General features: G+C 34.3%; 1 protein-coding gene across 1 annotated transcript in view; it reads right to left on the reverse strand.

Moving 5' to 3' along the window:
- Positions 1-20,318, reverse strand: part of LOC120338490 (uncharacterized) — a 40,270-nt gene that overhangs the window by 9,785 nt on the left and 10,167 nt on the right. Inside the window, exons 12-25 of the mRNA XM_039406508.2 lie at positions 19,695-19,929; positions 18,201-18,417; positions 17,188-17,371; positions 14,048-16,274; positions 13,187-13,372; positions 12,550-12,694; positions 11,933-11,961; positions 11,160-11,241; positions 7,638-8,518; positions 6,087-6,282; positions 5,698-5,834; positions 4,960-5,066; positions 4,593-4,761; positions 423-539 (exon numbers count right to left, since the gene is read on the reverse strand). Of these exons, the coding sequence (XP_039262442.2) occupies positions 423-539; positions 4,593-4,761; positions 4,960-5,066; positions 5,698-5,834; positions 6,087-6,282; positions 7,638-8,518; positions 11,160-11,241; positions 11,933-11,961; positions 12,550-12,694; positions 13,187-13,372; positions 14,048-16,274; positions 17,188-17,371; positions 18,201-18,417; positions 19,695-19,929 (4,912 nt within the window). The remainder of the gene's footprint in view (positions 1-422; positions 540-4,592; positions 4,762-4,959; positions 5,067-5,697; positions 5,835-6,086; positions 6,283-7,637; positions 8,519-11,159; positions 11,242-11,932; positions 11,962-12,549; positions 12,695-13,186; positions 13,373-14,047; positions 16,275-17,187; positions 17,372-18,200; positions 18,418-19,694; positions 19,930-20,318) is intronic.

A 20,318-nucleotide genomic window follows, 5' to 3' on the forward strand; every position in this document is an offset into this window, starting at 1 on the left:
GGTAAAACACAGTTGTTAGATACAGGCTACTATTTTTAATGTAAAAAATAGGTAGAGGCAGAAAACATTAGGCTGTATAGCAGACATGGGCAAAGTACCGCCCGCTAAGTAATTCAATCTGGCCGGCCTGATGCTGCCACAACCAAACTGAAACCAAATTTTGATGTTTTAGCTAAAAATTACTTATTAATTAATTATTAGAATTTTTTTTGAGATTGCGGTTAAATTTAGTTTTGGCAAGAGGTTTATTGTTTTCCACTGTTGCTTTTTTAACACTGTAAAAATTGTTCATAAAATGTAACTCCTTACGTCATACTTATATGGCCTGCCATTCTAGGTGAGCAAAATTTTTGACCCTCGATCCAAAAACGTGCCCCCCCCCCTCCCTGGTGGCAACCTCAGATAAACCATTAATAACCAACCTCATATCTTCGATATCTCAAATCTCTATCAATTCCTGATATTGCTTCCACCTCACTCGACATTTGATTCATAGCAGATGACCAACGTGATTCAACCATTTTCTGCATTGCTGGTATCTGTTATATATCATGTTTCACTTATAAATTTGTCAATAAATCAATAAATAATGGGAGAATGAATAGATTGATTAATGGGTGTAATGGCAAAGTGGTGAAAGAGTTAGAATTCACAATGTCGGCTCGCAGGTTGACTGTCATGAGCGTAATAAATTGAAAGAATTTAGGCCTTCTAAAAATAGTAGTTCTTTACATATCGGTGATTGCATATGCATAAGCATTGTTTTGAGTGAAAAAGTGGTACTCCCGTAGTGTGTGTAACAGGTTAGGGTTACCGGTAAACCATAATTTAAATCTGATTTTCCCTTTTTTAGTTCTATTACGAGTTCGGGGACTGTCTGTGTTAGCCTAGTGAATATACCCCCTGCCCATAGGTTTCTGTCCCTTTACACAACTTGATGTAAAGTAGGCAAACAAAATTAGTTACCTCCATATTGGTATACACACTTCTGAGGCGCTGAAAAAGTCCTATAAACAGTAGAATCACCCGAATTAATTATTTTTTAGAATGATAAAACAAGGTTTTGTTTGGATTTTTTTTTAAAGTAAATTGGGTTAATTTATATTCAAAACAATAATTTTAAACACAATTATTAGTCAAGATCACTCCTGAATAGAAAGGCTAAATTATGATTTTATAAAATTCACAACTTGATGAATAATTTGATGGAAAATTTTTTACACCAACGAACTGTTCGTAATCATGAAATTCAAAAATTAAAAATGGAGATTTGTTCAAAACCTGACACGTAGTCTAAATCGAAAAAATGCCTGATTAACTCTTACTATGCATGATCGTACATAACTGAAGAATAATTATAGAAAATGAATAGTAAAAAAATTGAAAAATCAGGTTATTTCAATACAAATTTTTCTAATCTTTCATAATTCCATTCCAACTATCTAATTTAGTCTACCCAATATAAATGTACGTCAAATTTTGTAAACTCCAATAATCGACAAAAAAGATTTAATAATAGTGAATATTGCATACATTGAGTAAAAATGCTCGCTATTCACTAAGAAGAAAATTTCATTGCTCCCACAAATAATGAACGAAAGTCAATTATGACACTGGAAAGTCCTCATTTGACTACTTAAATAAGTACTTGGAACAGCCAAAAGAGTCGCTAAACACTTCAACAAAACTTTTAAATACTTTTGGTTGATTTCAATGACCAATGTCTACTATTTAACGGAATAAGCTAGCGCATAATAAATTTTGAACTATAGATGTCCAAAACATCATGAATCATCTAATTCAGTGGTTCTCAAACTCTTTAAGCCGCGCCCCCTTTTTAGAATGGGTCAAGTCTCGCACCCCAGCTCAAAAATTAGTTAACAATAAGCTACAAATAACAGATAGTAAAGTGAAAGTATGTTTTATCCAAAAAATAAGTGGATGGACCGTAAATATCCAATATGAAAAAATGTGAATATCCCAAATAAAACACAAGATAAAATACAACAAATACTTTTATTATCAATTAGCTTCACGCCCCTTAAAAATTGTTTACTTCCCTAGTGGGGCAAGCCCCACCGTTTGAGAAACACTGATCTAATTACTTTGGAATTAATTATATTCAATATTTTAATACTAAGGAATCATTTAAAATACTTTTAATTTGAAGGCTTATTATTTTGAGCAACTGATGACTCACAGTATCAACGAAAATGCCTTCAATAAATTTCCAAAAACTATAAAAATATGGAACGAATTTAACGTTTATTTCACTTAAGTTTCCTGCACTTTCAAATTCAAATCCATACATTTATTTCTACGTATTCTTTGCTAAATAATTTATTCGATATTCCATATTCAAAAATATGATTTGGTATTGGCCATTCTTACTTAGAAAACCTACCCATTCTAACAAAGAAGGGCATGATAACAAAAATATTCCAAAATTTTACATTTCTAGAACATATATTATTTAAGATACATATATTATTAATCATTCATTTTTTGGAAATATGACATACTCACTACACAAGTGAGAAATTTCGAAATAGATAAACAATGAATTTCAGAATAACAATACTCTTTACTCAGCCCTATAATTTTAAACTTTGAGGTGCAATTACGTAAATCGGTAAAGCAATGTTAAAATCTCAAAATTTCAGGCAAAGTACTTGTCTAATTGCCGCTTCATCGACTAAACTTCCAGTAATTAACACTTAAATATCTACTAAAGAACAACCAGGTTAGAGTTAATTTTATTCCAATTTTGCTTATTTTAGTTATATTACGAGTTCGGGGACTGTCTGTTTCAGCCAAGTGAATATACCCCCTGCCCATAGCTTTCAGTCCCTTTACACAACTTATAATTTTGGAAATAAACTCAGTATTTATTAAGGACTTTAATAATATTTTTCATACCAAATTAAAATTTTCCTAAAATTTATCAATATCAATATAATCTCCACCAATATATATAATCCTGATTAATTGCATTTAATGAGTTATGCTAAAGGCCATTCATGTTTTGAGGCATCTTTATGTATTGAAATATTTCACATAATAAATGAAATATACTAATTAAAATCATTTGAAACGCTGCAAAGTCAGGTTCCAACATTTATTTTGAGTATGTACATAAAGAAAAATGGATTTCAATGATTAAAGATAAGATAAATCATTTTAAATAATAATTTAATCATATTAATTAATTAATTATCTTATATTTAATTATTTAAATTCATTTTCCTCAATTAAATAATAAATTAATTATTTATTTATTCGAATCAAAGATTTTATTAATTACTATTTTGTTCTTGACCATATAAATTACAGGTATATATACCTATAAAGGGTAATTGAGACTGAATCTCGAAATGATTTATTGTATTTTTTTTATTGATATATGAGTTTATGTGTCAAAATATACAAAGTGGTAATAAAGTCCCATCACAATCAAAATTCAGTTCTCAATATATCCTAACCAGGTTTGTTTTATTTTAATATGTGTTAATTCAAGTTTATTTACTTAATTAAATACATCCTTATATGGCCACCAAGTACTTCTTTCACCTAATTCAATACAGGGCTTTATGAACATCTTGTATATAATCAACTAGACACATATCTAGGAAGGTAATTTGTGAATTATTTGGGTGATGAAACTTAAACGAGTTCACCTGTATCTAATTCTGCTGAAAAATTTATACATACACAGACATGAGTTATCCTACTCATCTTAGAAGAGAGGAAAGGCAAAAAGATGATCCGATAAACCATGACCTGTCATCTGGTTACCAGTCTAGGGTGACGAGGTTATGAAGCAGTTTCACATACTCACTTTAAATAAGGCAAGCATGCACAAACAGGTAGTATGTGCAAAAAGATGGCGGACACCGGAACGTAGTATGTGCATCAGGTTAGGGTTAGGCCATAATTTCAGGTACGAATACTACGGGAGTCACTTGGCTAGTCCCCGAACTACTTAATAGAACTAAAATAATGGAAAGTGGAATAAAATAATGGCCTAACCCTAACCTGGTACAGATACTACCGTGTTTCCCCCAAAATAAGACTGGGTCTTATTTCAATTTTCTTCCGAAAAATAACACTAGGGGTTATTTTCGGGGGATGTCTTATATTTCCATTTATCAAAAACAAAATTACAAAGTAAAAAATTACCGAGATTTTCAAATATACAAATGTGAAAACCGATATCCAACTACTTATAAATACCACATTTTTATTCAAAATAACTGCAAAACATAGATTATTATCAATCCGTTAAAATGTGTAGGAGAGATTTCTTGCCCCGGTATATTAAAATCATTTTTAAAATTCAGGGTAGGTCTCATTTTCTGGGAAACACGGTATGTTTAGGTGTCCTCCATCTTGTTGCGCATACTACCTACCCAGTATCTACAAATATGTGAATAGCTTTAATTTTTGAGAAATGTGGAATCTATCCAATTTGGCCTACACAATTTATTACATCCAGTTAGAGTAAGTGGGCATGGAATTCAAGACCTTTAGTTCTGTCCAATGCTACAAATAAGATTGATTCCTAGAACTAATTTACTAAAAAATATACTAACCTGATCTTTATCTGGACCTTGAATTCTTGCAACTTTCTCTGCTCTGATTTTGTCACTCGTTGTATTAATGGAGCTAGCAGTAGATCTTTCTCTCTCTTCTACACTTAGGAATCTCTGAGCAAAGTCTTCGTGCATCTCATACTTGTCAATTTTATGTTTCTTCGGCAGACTGAAAAAACATAATAGAAAGAGATAGGATTTTAATATTTATTCTAGGGAAATGGGAAGTTGATAATATTAATAATGATATATTTAGTATTGAATATTATTTAATATAGACAGGCAATGTCAAACAGAAATGCTTTTCCTGAAGTATTCCATATAAAATAAAAATTATTCCAATCAACTTATCAATTAAAAAGTCTACCGAATAGGTTCTTGATATTGATATGGTTCTTCTGCGAGATGTTGAGGAAATTTATCCGGTTTTTCTTGTATCTCCACCGTTTGTTGCCCAGCTTCTCGCAACATTGCCTGTGAGAAAGTGAATAAATAATCAAAAACGTAATTTTTGAATTTTGTTGGAATGTGCGGATTCAAGAATTAAGTATGCCATAATTTTGCTAAAATACAGATGACTAAAAAAACAAAACACGGCACTCCAGAAGTGTATGTACCAATATAGAGGTGACTAATTTTGTTTGCCGACTTTACAACAAGTTGTGTAAAGGAACTGGAACCTATTGGCAGGGGGTCTTGTCACTTGGCTAACACAGACACTCCCCGAACTTGTAATAGAACAAAAATAAAGAAAATCAGAATAAAATTATGGCCTAACCCTAACCTGGTTAACGAAAATTCAGGGATTCGAGTGTTTCATCTTCGTTGAAATAATAAAGAAATTTATGGGTTCTGTTTTTTGAGCGTCACCCTATATAAACTGATTTGATATCACTAATGCTGATGAGTATTTTTAATAATCAATATATTGAACATCTTGAGCATTGATTTAAGAAGAATGGCGACGAGTGGGCTAACTGTTAAAGTGCTAGACTTAACTGTGTTGTCGCAGATGACACATCTCGTGTTCAAATCCCTACTACCTATCTAAATTCAAGAGAAATCAATTCACCAAATATAAATTAACGATAAACATATTATTTACCTTTTGTTGATCAGCCACGATTTTGTAATGAGCTAGCACTCCATTTCTTATTTTATCAGCCTCTTCTTGAGATAACACTCGAGGTAGTAACTCACTCGGTATTTTTAATCGAGGTGTTTCATGAGAATCTTCTTGATCTATGAATGTATTGCAGTGATTGAATATCATTATATTATAAAAGTTTTTTTTCTCGTAATTTAGCATTAATAAAGTGGAACTTTCAATTTTGTTTTCATAATGATTAATACAGAGTAGAAAAAACAGAGAACTTAGAATTTTTTCAACATTAGCATAGCCGCAAAACCATGCCTTAAAAAGCCAAGCCCTTCTGCCAAAAGCATTTCCATTCTGAATAAAAGTCTATATCAAGATAGTATAAAACAAGCTACCTTCTGGAGGAACTCCACTCTCTCGCAGTCTTTCCACAGTTTTATTTTGAGCTTCAGGTTCTTTGAAATGAACTCTTTGTTGCTGCATATTTGTGGGTTTGAAAACAGGAATTTCACGAATTTTCGGTTTCAGTTGATAAAAACCAGGTATTTTTGTGGCATCAAGCAAAGGAAGTTGTGGAATGTTTCTCACACTCTAAACATAGGTAAATGCATGTTAAATATACAGCAATTTTAATAGTAAAAATAGAGACTATACAGTAGTATATAAATATTTATATCCGCAGTCGTAATTCAGAATTATTTTATCAATTTCATTAGCAAAATATGCATGTATTCAACTATTTATTGCTTCAGTATTAACTGAAATAATTTAATCAAAAAAATCATCTACCTAGCTATTATAATATCATGAATATAAAACTAAAAAAACAGTCTATGTTGTTGAATAATACATTACCACCAAAACATAATATTTGGTTTTCAATCGAAAAAAAAAAAAAACGAGAAGACCCCAAAAAATTCATTCAAATTCTGTTTGTGTATGATTGTGCCCAAAAGTTTGAATAATCTAGGACTCTTTGTACAAAAGTTAAGCTCACTTTGTAATATGTTCCAAAGGACCTGGATTCTGTATTTTTTGGGGTAGCACAGAGTATGTCATATATAAGGATAATAACACAATACATTCACAGTACATACTAACCATATAAATCTCTTTTAAAATGGTATTTTTTCACGAAAAACATTGCTAGACACTATTTTATATAATATTTTGACAAATAATTTTATATTCTGATGTGTAAATAGATGAAAGCCAAATAATTACTTGTTTAGTTATCTAAGTGATAATAATCAGATCTTTTAATACTTACACATCAGACTTAACTATGACATAACTGCAGATTAAAAGGCGCATGTTCACTAAACAACGAAAGTACTTCTATTTGGCGTGGCGCAACCATTTTTGCATATGTTATTTCTAACCCCACCTGGCTCCGTCATCCAAAGATTACGTCACTACGACCTCACAATCACATCAAGGAGCTTGCCAAAGTATAGCTACGATCGCCCGAAATGGCATCTTGGCCAACGATAATGAACTCACTAACGCCAGTGATCTCTCTCAAATCGGGATCGTTACGACTAGAAAACGAGAGAAATAGCTTGCTTGATTTTGGGTGATCGTCTGCACGTCTTGGATGACAGTTAGTAGAGTTTGGAGGACCTTATTACGCTACTGTGACGTCGTAGTGACATAATTTTTGAATGGCGTAATCAACTGGGGGTTAGGAATAACATTTGCAAAAATGAATGTGTCACGCTAACTAAAGTACTTACGCCGTGTTGGCCAATTAAATCTATGGTTCAAATCCCATGCATGTCACCTCATCAGGGATGTTTTAAATTTGGTAGCCAACGCTGAACCAGAAAGATTCCTGCCTTTCCAAAAAAATTGTAGCTCCTTGCCTCCTAGCAGTGGCTGCTTGTACAAGGCCTTGTTCAAAGCGAAAGCGGGGAATAAATATTGTATACAAAATATATATTTACTTGAGATTGTAATTGTGTTTTTTCCATTCTTTTCTGTTCATATCTCAATAACTGTCTCAATCCAACCAGTTGAGGTAATTCAGGCATACCAGGTGCAGATGATGCCTTAGATCTTGCTCCTCTGATACCTGCTAGTTGGAGTAATGGTAACCTAGAAGTTTGCTGCTTCGGTTCAGAATGGGAGTGGCAAGTTGGACACGCCCCTTTTTCGACTGATTGTTGTTCATGAGTAGGTTGTTTCGATTCAAGCATATCTGCTGTCAAGACGGACGATTCAAATTTTGCTTTTTTGGGTTTTTCTTGTGGAGCAGAAACGGGTTTGGTTTGGTTGATGGTACCATAATGTGGAACTTTTCTTTCATCATACATAACTGGTACAGGGGGTGGAACTTGCGAAGCACTTTTTCCTGATGGGTGAACGTTAGTAACATTATTGGATTCGTCATGAAGGTATCTTGTGTGTGACATAAGTAATGATCTATTTTCAGATAAAATTTTGAGAGGAGCGCGAGATTGTCGCGACTGTCGTTGTGTTGGTTTTGGATCTGGGAACACGTATGATGATTGTCCGTCTAACGTTAACATTTGTAATCTTCCGTCGTTTTTCCGCAGCTTCTGCGGAGGGGATTGTTGTTGTTGTTGTAATGGGATATGTTGTTGAGGTGTAGGTGTTGGCGTCATGTGACTTTGATTCGTACTGACGTGCAATGCAATAGATTGTAAGATTTGAGCTAGAATGAAAACTTGATGTCCGACCATAACACTTTGCATTTCGTTTCGTATTAAATGTTGTAATTCCAGTTTTTCTAGATCTTTTTTCTTTGTCAGTCTGGAGCCTCTGAATTTCCCGCCGCCATCGGGCATAATATCAGATTGCAAACCTAAATTAGATAATATTATGATAAAAATTCTTTTCAGGAATTGAAAAGAAATTCATTATAATGGAATCATATTATATACATAACAAAACAATATTAAATAGAATAATTAAAATGATTTCTAAATAACAGTAATATTGAATTATACAGTGTGCTGTTTATAAAGTGTATTGAATTATATGAAAAACTGAAATAAACAATCAAAATATATTGAGAACTGACTTTATAACAATATTTTATAATTCCAACAGGACTTTATGAAAACTCAGAGATCTCTCTCAAAGCTCTATACAGAGTATAAATAAGATACAGCAGATATGTAAATGGACATTGTTGAAATTTTGAAATATTTTAGTATAATGGAATAATACCATACTGTACTGTAATCAGTGGCGCAGCCAAGGGGGGGTTTTCGGGGTCGAAACCCCCCCTTTTGAATTTTTTTGAAAACAGAAAAAGTCGCCGATAACGCGTGCAATTGCTTTCTGCTAAAATCGCCGTATGTTTTCATCAAGGCGGCGTGTTATTCAGGCCGCAAACGCCTTCTCGTTGATATTTATTCTCTCTGAATCACAAATTTGTGCCACGGGAACAATTATAATTATTTTATTTTTGTACCCGCACGGAATTGTGAAAACTGAAAAAGCGTGCAATTGCCTTCTGCTAAAATCGCCGATTGTTTTCATCAGTGTGTTATTTAGGCCGTAATCGCCTTTACGTCGATATTTATTCTCTCTAACTCACAAATTTGTGCCACGATAAACATGATGATTATTTTATTTTTGTACTTTGCAAGGAATTGTGAATTCGGTGAGAGTTATTATACGATCATCGGCGGCGAGGTTCTAAAGACAAATGAAGGAGTAAACCAGCGATCTAAATTTGACTGAAAATCGACAATATAAAATACTGAAAACAAAACTGTGAACAATAGGCTATAAGATTTGTTGAGTCCCGCGACAGTCTAAAAACGCTTTTCTAGTCTAAAAACGCTTTTGAAAATCGCAAAATTTCGTGTGCCCACGGCACACATTATGTTTCCTCGCTGTTTAGGAACATACCGCCATTAAAATCGAAACACGGTTAATTGTGGGTGGGATCCATTACTTTAAAATTGTCGTCGAAAATTTTAGTGTTATCATTAAACAAGGTTGAAAACGCGATTTTTTTCCCTGTTAGTGATGATATATAAGATAATTAATCTGAAGTATATCCATCAATTTTTATTCTACTCAAATAAATTTTACTCCATGAGAATTTACAGCAGATTTACGGATTTTTCGAAAGCTTTTATCTTTAAAAATAATCGGAGTGGCAGCATTGCGATTGAACGGAGTCAATGTTACAAGCACATCTCAAATTTGTCGAATTCGCAAAATAGAAAAAATACGGATCAAAACAATATATAATAGGGCAGTTCACCACACATTGTTTTAGAGTGGCTCTTGTTTTGTCGGCGCAACCGCAGGTTAAATTGAAGACAATTAAATTATTAAAGCAGGACATTTTAAATATGCCCTTATCGGTCATGGATTGGTTACCTTGCGCAAGAGAAAAATCATTTTTCGTTAGAAAAGTCGGCTCTTTTAACAAGTGACGTAATCGCGGCGACTGTTCGGCGTGGATTTCGAGGCGGTGAATTTGTATTTTTGATTTACTGGTATACTTTATATCTATTTTCATTGTATGAAGTAAAATTGTACTAAACGTGATTTTATATCAGATATCGAGATTTTACTAACGGCGATAACGAGGTCACAAGATTGTAAAAATACGTATCAAAATTAAATATATCAGGCAGTTTATCTCATTGTTTTATGTCCACGGCAGTAATGTTTTTATTTTGACGTAGAAAGTCGAGACCGCGAGTTGCGTTGGGGACAATAAAATCAATATATACGTAAGGACATTTTAGAATACGTAGTTGTCATGAATTGAATATTTTACGCGATAGAAGCTGAAAAGGCGGCTCTATTAACGAGCACGTGATCGCGGTGACAGTAACAGACGGCATTAGTAATTTCCGATTTTGAAACCCCCCCCTTTTAAAAATTCTGGCTGCGCGCCTGACTGTAATAATACCATATTGTAAGGTTGATACTACGCAACCGCAATGATTCAAAACCTTTTGAATTCCTTGACTTTACTATCTTAGTCAATTTTTGTTACGAAATAAGTTTAAAGAACGTAGATACCATAGGATTTTCCTATTTGTCCCATGGGGTCGGGGAAGGAAACCGCAACCAACCATTAGTTATGTGAACTACCCTACAACAGGAGGAGTCGAGCAATCCTCTCACATATAATTTTCCCTTCCTGTACGGGGTAAATAGAGGTGTGATAGGCAAGCGTATTATCATCGCTTGGTACAATCCGCTGGCCACCGATCCATTTAGTATAATCTCCCTACTGTATTTTGCAATGTAAACATATTATTGTGGTATATTAAATAATAAAATAAATTTTGTTTTACTGGTATCCACTGGGGACACGTTAATTAATTAGAATCGAATTATTTTAGGTGCGTGTCATATAAAACAAATTTAACAGTGAATAAATCACAATCAATATTAAAGAGCCACTTCATGGCTAATATTACCACAGACCGTATTACAAAACTATAGTATTAGTAATGAACACTCACCAGTGCTTGAGACAGAAACAACAGAATGCGAAGCAACTCCAGTAACAGATTCAGCTTTACTGACTATTTCATGTGCAATTTCCTGCAAAAAAATTGAGAAAAATTCCAAAATGACATTTTTTTTTCAACAAATTTTTATTACAAAATCATAAGCATTTGTGATGATTGCAAGGTATAATTCACTATTAATATGGTCAACTTAGAAATAAATTGAAAATGTAAGCTATGCTGGTTTAAAAATGAGAGAAAAATAATGAAACTCTCGGATTCATATTAATATTAGAAGTATATAATATTAAAGTTACATAGCTTGACAGTCATAGATATAATTTTATATCTCTGATATAATTTTATATCTATGCTAACAAATCTAGATATACCGGTACCTCAATTTATATATTTTTGGATTCTAATTAACCATCTAAATCAGTGGTTTCGAACAAGGGCTTGCGGCCCCTTTTCGGACGCTTTTAGAACTCAAGCAATAGAATTAGAAAAAAGGGGTAGTTTTCTAGTAGGAAAAGTAAAATCAGTTTTGCGTCTGGCATGGTGGCCCCCGACCAGCCATGGTGACCACTGATCGAGATTATATTATTTGTGTTGCTTCCTACACGACTCATTGTTCAAAGTGACAGAGATTTCAATTATTTCCTCCGAAGAAACACTTCATACGAATTTGTTTTAAAATAATATTTGAAATTTTGTTATCTTTGATTTTAAAAAATCTACAATTGCTAGAATATCTTTTTACTCGTTAGACTCGTCATACTCACCTCGGAAGGTTCTTTTTGCCCCATCTTTCCTGCAAAAAAATTGTATTGAATAAATGATAAAAAGCAGCATTGAGGTTTTACCTATACATTCCAATTTTTCAATAGATTAACAATGGTATAGAAAAAAAAAATAGTTACTGATAGCTATCAGTTACTCTGATCAACAACATAAATAGGAGTTTGCATATTGGCAAAGGTTCTTAACAGGTTTGATATATGCCATTGAGGCACTGAATGCTTACATCCAATGGCTCTCTAAAGGTGGGATGCGCCTCACAAAATGGACAAAGACAATTTTTTGAGAGGACCCGAAGTTGATTAAAAATAAAAATATTTGTTGATTTGCCCGCACAATTTTGGATATTTACTTTCCATCCACTTGTTTTCAATGTGTTTTTTGAAGAAAACATACTTTCGCCTTCCTATCTGATATTTGTAGCTTATTATTAGCTAGTTATATTTAAAGTGTGGCACAATACTTGACAAATTCAAGAAAGAGGCCGCGGCTTAAAGAGTTTGAGAACCTCTGTCTTAAAGACATCACCAGAAATCATAATTTAGTAATTTCTTCAACGAGGACAGCATTCTCAATACAAAAATAAGCATCTTAATCTTACTTAGAATGTTTCCAGCAGACACATCCGGTGCTTTCAGATCTTCTATTCCAAGTTCTGTTTCATCCTGTTGTTTTTGTTTCTCACTATGTTTTGAAACATCAGTAATCGGAGTCACAGTTTTCAAAGTATCAGGAGCATCTCCAATCTATAGAATGATGTTTCAGTTAATGAAATAAAAAACCTTGGGCAAGATTTTTGTATTTAACCCAAACGAGAAAAAAGGCATCATATGGCGAAGAATAGCCTTTCATGGCGAGTTACATGAACCCATATGTGACAGCAAGGGGTCGATCACGCATCTCGATATATCACAAAGTGAGGAAATTCCCACACATGCAAAAAAATGGGAGATTGATCTCTCAATGAAGTTATAGGTGACCACTAAGAGGCGCTCCAGAAGTGTATGTACCAATATGGAGATAACTTATTTTGTTCGCCTATCAAGTTGTGTAAAGGGACGGAAGCCTATGGGCAGGGGGTATATTCTCTTGGTTAACACGAACCTTTCCCGAACTCGTACTAGAACTGAAATAAAAAAAATCTGAGAAAATCATGGCCTAACCCTAACCTGGTGCACACACTACGGGAATACCAAAAAAAAATTATGGAAAAAATACTCTTTAAAATTTGAACCAACTTTCACAGCAGATTGCTTTTCGATTGCTTTCTCAGATTTAGTTTCATCCTTGATATCTTGTTCTACGACTTGAGATAGTTGATCAAAAGTACTGTGTGGTTTGGTTTCTCCAATGTCAGTTTCTTCTTCAGGTATTGGAGTGATTTCAGAAATCTCACTCTCACTAATTTGACTGTGGCCATCCACCTATAACCAAAATTAGGATTGTGATTAACATATTTACCCGGAGGAGAGAAAGTTGATAATACAATTTAATCATATGGATAACCATGGCCTATGTGCAGTTACCAGTCCATGTCGGGTATTGGATTAGTTAGCCGATTATTTTTTTTCGGGAGAATGGACTTGATGCATGATAGCAATTATATATATCCACATTGCAAGTGGGAGATTACAGAGGCTAATCTATTGCTCCAAGAATCTGGGAGGTATCTGTATGTATGCAACATTGGCATATTTTATGACTATTAAATAAATTACGGTAGGTATTGTTCCTAATCTTAGACTCTTCTTAAATCTTTTGGCTTGGCGTTGTGGCTTATCATGCTAAGCGCTAGGAATACGCTCACCAATGTGTTTACCTCTGATTACCCTACTTGAGTTCGCAGGTTCGAATACCATGCAAAGTTTATTATGTGCATGACGATTGCTGGACTCATCGGTGCCGTAGGGTGGTTCACGTAAACGATGGCCGATTGCGGCTTCCTTCACTATGTTCATGCATATAAAAACAAATTACTGGCTAACTAATCCCAAACCGGCATGGAGGATAGGCCGTGGTTTGCCATACGAAAACTAAATATTTCGAGCATAATTTTTGGTTTGAATTGCAAAAATATATTTTAAAATTATTTATCATACCTCTTCAGATACAAGCGTTGATGTCACAGACTCATCTCTCTTTGTCGTTTTGAATTTGACCTTTTTTCCGAATCTAAATTCAGCGACAGTAAAACCATGAACAAGATGTTCTGTACTGATTGTAACTCTCATTCCAGACTTCTGTTGCAAGGAATACTGATGTTTTTGTGGTACATTGATAACTTCCGTTCTCCAATGTTCTAACCAAGCAAAATAAGGCATCAGTCTTGCGAGACGTTTTCGAAAACTTGGCGACGCATCATCCAACCTCATATGTGGTAATTCTCTCAAAACAGATGTAAAATCACATTTTTCTTTTGCATGGTTAAGACCAAAAATTTCCGCTTCACACTTTTTTTCTATATCGCTGAAATATGTCATTCCTAATTTTCTTCTATCAGTGGTTGCATATGTCTGAACTGTATCGATACTTTCATCTACTTCAGAGTCTAATGAAGGTTCTGCATATTTTGGTATCGGAACTGTCATTGTTAATGGCGTTACTTTTTGCCCGTCGTAAGGTGGTATCATCTCTAATTCAGCTTTCGCAATTTCATTCCGATACGTTAATACAAGAGGATAACTTAGCGGCCTTGAAATAATTCTTGATTTCTTTTCTTTTTTTGGAGTAAAAGTTTTACTTGGAGGAGACTTATTCAAAATTATTTCCAGAAATTCAAGAATATATTTATGGTATAAATTATCTGATTCGAATGCATAACATTTGTCGAGGGTTTTCAAAAGGTCATTAGGTGTCATATCATATATTTGAGATGGCTCATCTCGAGTGAGAGTGTTTGTCCGAGAGTCTGCTTCCTCGGTCGGCAAACTTTTCATTATATCTGTCATAGATGTTCTCGGCAAAGAAAAATGGCTTCCACGTGATAATGCATCTTTTTTTGCTGCTGCCACTCTTTTTAAACGTTGGCGTTCCTCGTTGAATATAGCGCTCAGCGGTTTCGTAGTCGGATCATTTTTATTAACAATTTGCACTTTTCTCATTCTTTCCATAACAACTTGCATTTTGTGTTTATTCTTCGGAGTTGTAAAATTATCATCGTGGAAAAATTCTGCAATAAGATTCGCTGTTTCAACACTTAACGGTAATTCCGTAACCAAACATAAAATCAAATCTTCAATTTCTGCTTCGAACCTCATAAACTTCGCAAACGAAATCATTTTACGGGTCCAAAACAAACAATCGTGGATGCTTTTTTCCACCATTATCTGCATTTCATTTATATCTCTTGAATCGCCGCCATCTTGTAGAAGGAAGGACAGCTTATCTCTCAATTCCTGATACTTGCGAAGCGCTACTGCAAGTTTATCCCGCACATGAAACATCCATAAAATCGCACAAATTTCTCTGAAAACTGTAGCAAGAATATATATTGCGTCATGACTTGCGTCACCGTGCATTGAAACAAGGTTTAACTCTAATCCTTGAGTTATTACGTCTTTCAGCATGTCATTATCAGCTAACGAATATCCTTTCGGAATTTCAAGATTTTTGCTTTTTACAGATTCATGATGTGGATGGTCACATGATGTTTCACGATCTAACCACTTTAAATACCATTGCGCAACAACACGAGTAATACCGATAGACTGTAACATTGTGAGTAAAGTACGTAACATTCCAGCAATTTCCATCCTCGTTTTGACTTCACTTTCGTTTCCAAGTGTTTGCGTCACTGATTGAGGTAGATATAACTGTGGGTGGGGTAGACGAATATTATTATCAATTACAAGAGAGATAATATTAGTGCATTTCATTTTCAATGCACCGAGCATGGCACATGTTGACCAAGATGTGACATTTTCCCCAACCATTACGGACACTTTAAAAAAATCAGAAAGACATTTTGTGTAAAGAGTCGGATCTAATCCCAAATACTTTGCGTCATCATTGATAATAATTCCTGGAGAATTGTCATCTTCTAAATGAACTTTAACACCAAATAACATAGAAAAAATATCAGCTAGCCGGTTCTTCAATAGGACAGAAATATCAATTTTGTCAGATTTTGAGACAGCATTATAAAGTGAATTTGTTGCAAAGTCTGTCTCAAAAAAGCTCGTTTTTTCGTGAAGAGCAGAAAGCGTTAATGCTGATCTCCAATCGCCGACAGAAAAAGCGATTAGAGAAGCTTGTTTTATCTGACCACATGAAAGTAACAGCAAAATTGCAGTGTTGATGTTCCATGATTCATCTAACGAATGATCTCTGAATGAAAACAAAAAAAAACAATATTTTTCAAATCAAAAGAAAAGGAAATTATAAAATCCTTAAAATTGCTTTGAAAATATTTCATATCAAAAAAAAATTTATTCTTCAAAAAAACGGGATCCTATGTGTTAAAATAATACCATTCCATGTTTTTTTAAATACGGAAAACACTTTTCATATTATTCTGTACAGCATCACATATTGGGGTTTCAAGACTAAAGATCAAAATTTCGCAAAAATTTTTATTTGCAAACACTACAAAGAGTGGTATTTAAGCTGGAACCTAATCATACTTTGAAGAAATATGCACCAGAGAAAAAAATTTAAAAACCAAAATAGACGTTTTTTTTTATTTTTCAAAGACAGCTATTACAAGTTTCGCCCTTTTGAGTTGAAGAAGGTGCGTGCAACATGTTTTGTCGGTGGGTCATAAAAATATCCGGGCCATATAAAAAATATTAGGTAATCGATGCGAAAAGGGCAAGAGAAGAGAATGTGGCTATTGCTCATCCTTGCAGTAATAAAGACACTGGGCAAAGCAGCGAAATATTTAACGCAAAAGCAAAAACAGTATGTATTTTTACGCATGTGAGCAACTTGTTGGATACAGATTTTATGAATGATGGGGTAAAATCGGAGTGTTGACAAAGGGCCACACTGAATGTCTTGACAGGGCCGAGTTGTGGCCCGTGGGCCGCTTGTTGCACACCCTCGAGTTAAACACTCTCACTCTATGTTTCCATAGTTTTTTAAACAAACGGTTGGATTCTGATTTCATGCATGATAGGGAGAAATCAGAGTGTTGACAGGGGCCACAATAAATGGCTTAGTGGGCCGGGTTGTGGTCTATGGGCCACCTGTTTTCTAGCTATTTATATATGAATATGAGTTTTGTATATTTCGTACTGACCTGACAGCAGATATAATGAGCTTTTGTTCAAGTCTCACAGCTTGATCAAAATGACTGTTTGAAACCCCTCCATATTTTACATCTTTCGATATCGACGTCATACAAGTAGGCACCAGTACTTCAGAACCACAAAAATATGAAGCCATCACTTGGGCTATCATTTCCACAGGAGACCATTTCTCATCTGAAAAAGTATGATTGTCAGCGACAGCGTTAGTTAGCGTTTTGTTAATATAAACTACTACTCATTTCTGTAAAATTTACAATTTCTGGTAGCACGATTTTGCAGCAAAATATTCTATTGATTAGTTTATTGTCATACAGAAATTTCACTGGCTGAGGAACATTTCAAAGGAATTATTCAGAATAGTTTCATTTGAAATATCATTATTTTGAGCAATTAGAGTCTGACGAAAAATAGAAAAATTTCCAAAATTCCTTTCCAAATTTAAAGTCTATCAATTCCAGCGCTTCAGAAGTATGTGTACCAATATGAGGTACCGTAACTAATTTTGTTGCCTACTTTACATCAAGTTGTGTAGAGGGACGGAAGCCATTGGGCAGGGGGATTTTCACTTGGCTAACACAGACAGTCCCCAAACTCGTAATAGAATTAGCAGTCCATGGTTACCAGTCAATGTTTGGTATGGGATTAGTTTGTTACCCAGTTATTTGTTTTCAGATGCATGGCCTTGATGATGGAGGAACCGTAACCAAACAGCGGGCACGTGAACCACCCTACGACGGCGAGAAGTCCAGCAATCCTCTTGCACCTGATTAACTCCATATGGAATTCAAACCTGCGAATCCACGCAGCGTATTCGGAGGTGCGGTGGAGAACGTATTCCTAACGCTTAGCAAGATGCGCCACACCAATTCATAATATATTTGGAATAGTAAATTAATTATTTATAAACACAGTGAATCCAACACATATTTCTTAAATGCCTTGGCATAATTAAATGCCTTCAAAACAATCCATAAATATATCATCATAAGTCATATATATTTACCTGTCCATTTACTTGTATTAGTAAGCTGAGATGAAACAATCGCATACGCAGATGACAACGCATTACAGATATCATAATTTGACAAGCAGTTACACATATAAACAATATTCCTTGTTGTCAGTATTTTGTCATCCTTCACAGTGCATGGAATTGGAACTAGCTGTTTTGAAGTGTGTATTTGTATATAGGAAACTATGGCATCAATCAAAGGAAGTTCCTAAAATAAATAAGAAACGTAAGTGGACGAAAATCCTTTCGAACTGAACCTCGTCCCAGAGAAATAGACTTGTGAATACAAAAAAGGATAATCAACAGTGAGATAGCGCATCCTTTAAGCCATGGGTGTGCAACCTGCGACCCAAATGTGGCCAACAAGGAAAAATTGTGCGCCTTGCGAAGAAGTGCCAATTTTAAATGGTGTGCGGCCCACGAAACAAGTTTTTAATTTAATTTAGTCTGGTATGTGCGAGTAATTCCAATCCCTTTGCATTGCTATACCTGAGCTTGTGCGAAGCGAATAACGCATGTCATAAGATCAATAACAAAACTTTTTGTGCCTAACTAAAAAGCCTATGTTAAATAAAGATATGGCCCGCGGTTTCGCCCAGTTATTTGTATTTGGCCCACCTGTATGAACGGTTGGTTACACACTCCTGCTTTAAGCCTATAAGAATAAGCATTAATGAAGGCCAAATTTTGAAATTGTTACGCACAACATAATATAGGATAGAATTTTTCATATTTGTCCAGGGGATAGGAAAACTTGTAAGACACATAATCGTATCCATATGGCCTCTAATCCAGTTACTAATAAATAATATTATGAAAGCAGTTGACCAGTTATTTGTTTCAGATACATTGACTTGAAACTTGGAGAAATTGAAATGATGGAGAAATCCGCAACCAGCTAGAACAGGGGTGGGCAGGGTTTTTGGACCAGGGGCCCAAAATTTTGCACACCTAGACTGCATGGCCATGCAAGTGTAAAAAGGTTACACGTGACCGCACAAGACAATCGCACAAGGCGAAAGAAAAAAGCATGCCGTCAAATCAAGTGAGCAAGAAGAGGTAAAGTTTTGTTAACGTCCCATATCATGAAAGTCCGTAGAAACCTAAAATACAACTTACACAGACTAAGATCATAATCCAACAAGCCTATTACAGGGCCGGATTATATCACCAAACGGGCCGGATTTGGCCCGCAGGCCGTAGTTTGCCCATGTCAGGGCTAGAGGTCACATAAACAACCCTACGACAGCAAGGAATCCAGCAATACACTAAAACATAATGGATTAAAACGACTGGATTCCAACCTGCATACAAACAAGGAGTAATTGAAGGTAGTTAACATGTGTTTTGTTGAAGTTTACCATAATTTGATAACCATTGCAATGCAATCTTTCATATAGTGACAATAACATTCGTTTTAAACATATCTAATCTAAGCAGACAACACAAGAATAGATTTTCATAATAAAAATACAAAGAAATTACATTTTTCGAATTCTGATTCATCATTTGAAATTTCATCACATGTTCACCCAGTAATTTCCAAGACAATGTAAAATAGAATGAATTTGTTGTTTCTGAAGTTTCTACATCATTATTATTTTCTTCTGGGTCTGATGCAACGTCCATATTTTCATTTTCAGGGTTGGGATCAATATTGACATGTTCAACAGATTGTAAGGATGAAATGATGTCGGATTTAGATGAATTGCAGTGAAACCTGTATTTTCATAAGAATAACAAATATAAAAACTTTAGACAATGTCTTACAATTTTTCAAAATTGCAAAGGAAATTTATTGATACCATATTGTTTTGGCCCTCACAGATGTATTAAATGAAGAAAAAATAAGTAAAACAATTACTGATTGAAAAAAAAAAAACTTGACTAAGATGCATTGGGAACTGACTTCATAACAAAATTGAAACTGTAAAGGGACTTTAAGGACAATATATGACAATAAATTTCAAGATGTCAAAAAAAATACTTTTTAGAACAAGAATTAAATAATTGTTTATGCGTTCAAATAAGAAGAAAAATTAACACTGGATTACTTTAACCCAAAAATGAGAAACTTTGTAAGAACAATTTTGAAAAAGCGAAACTTAT

This window comes from Styela clava, chromosome 10, assembly GCF_964204865.1.
Source record: "Styela clava chromosome 10, kaStyClav1.hap1.2, whole genome shotgun sequence".
NCBI classification, from domain to species: Eukaryota; Metazoa; Chordata; class Ascidiacea; order Stolidobranchia; family Styelidae; genus Styela; species Styela clava.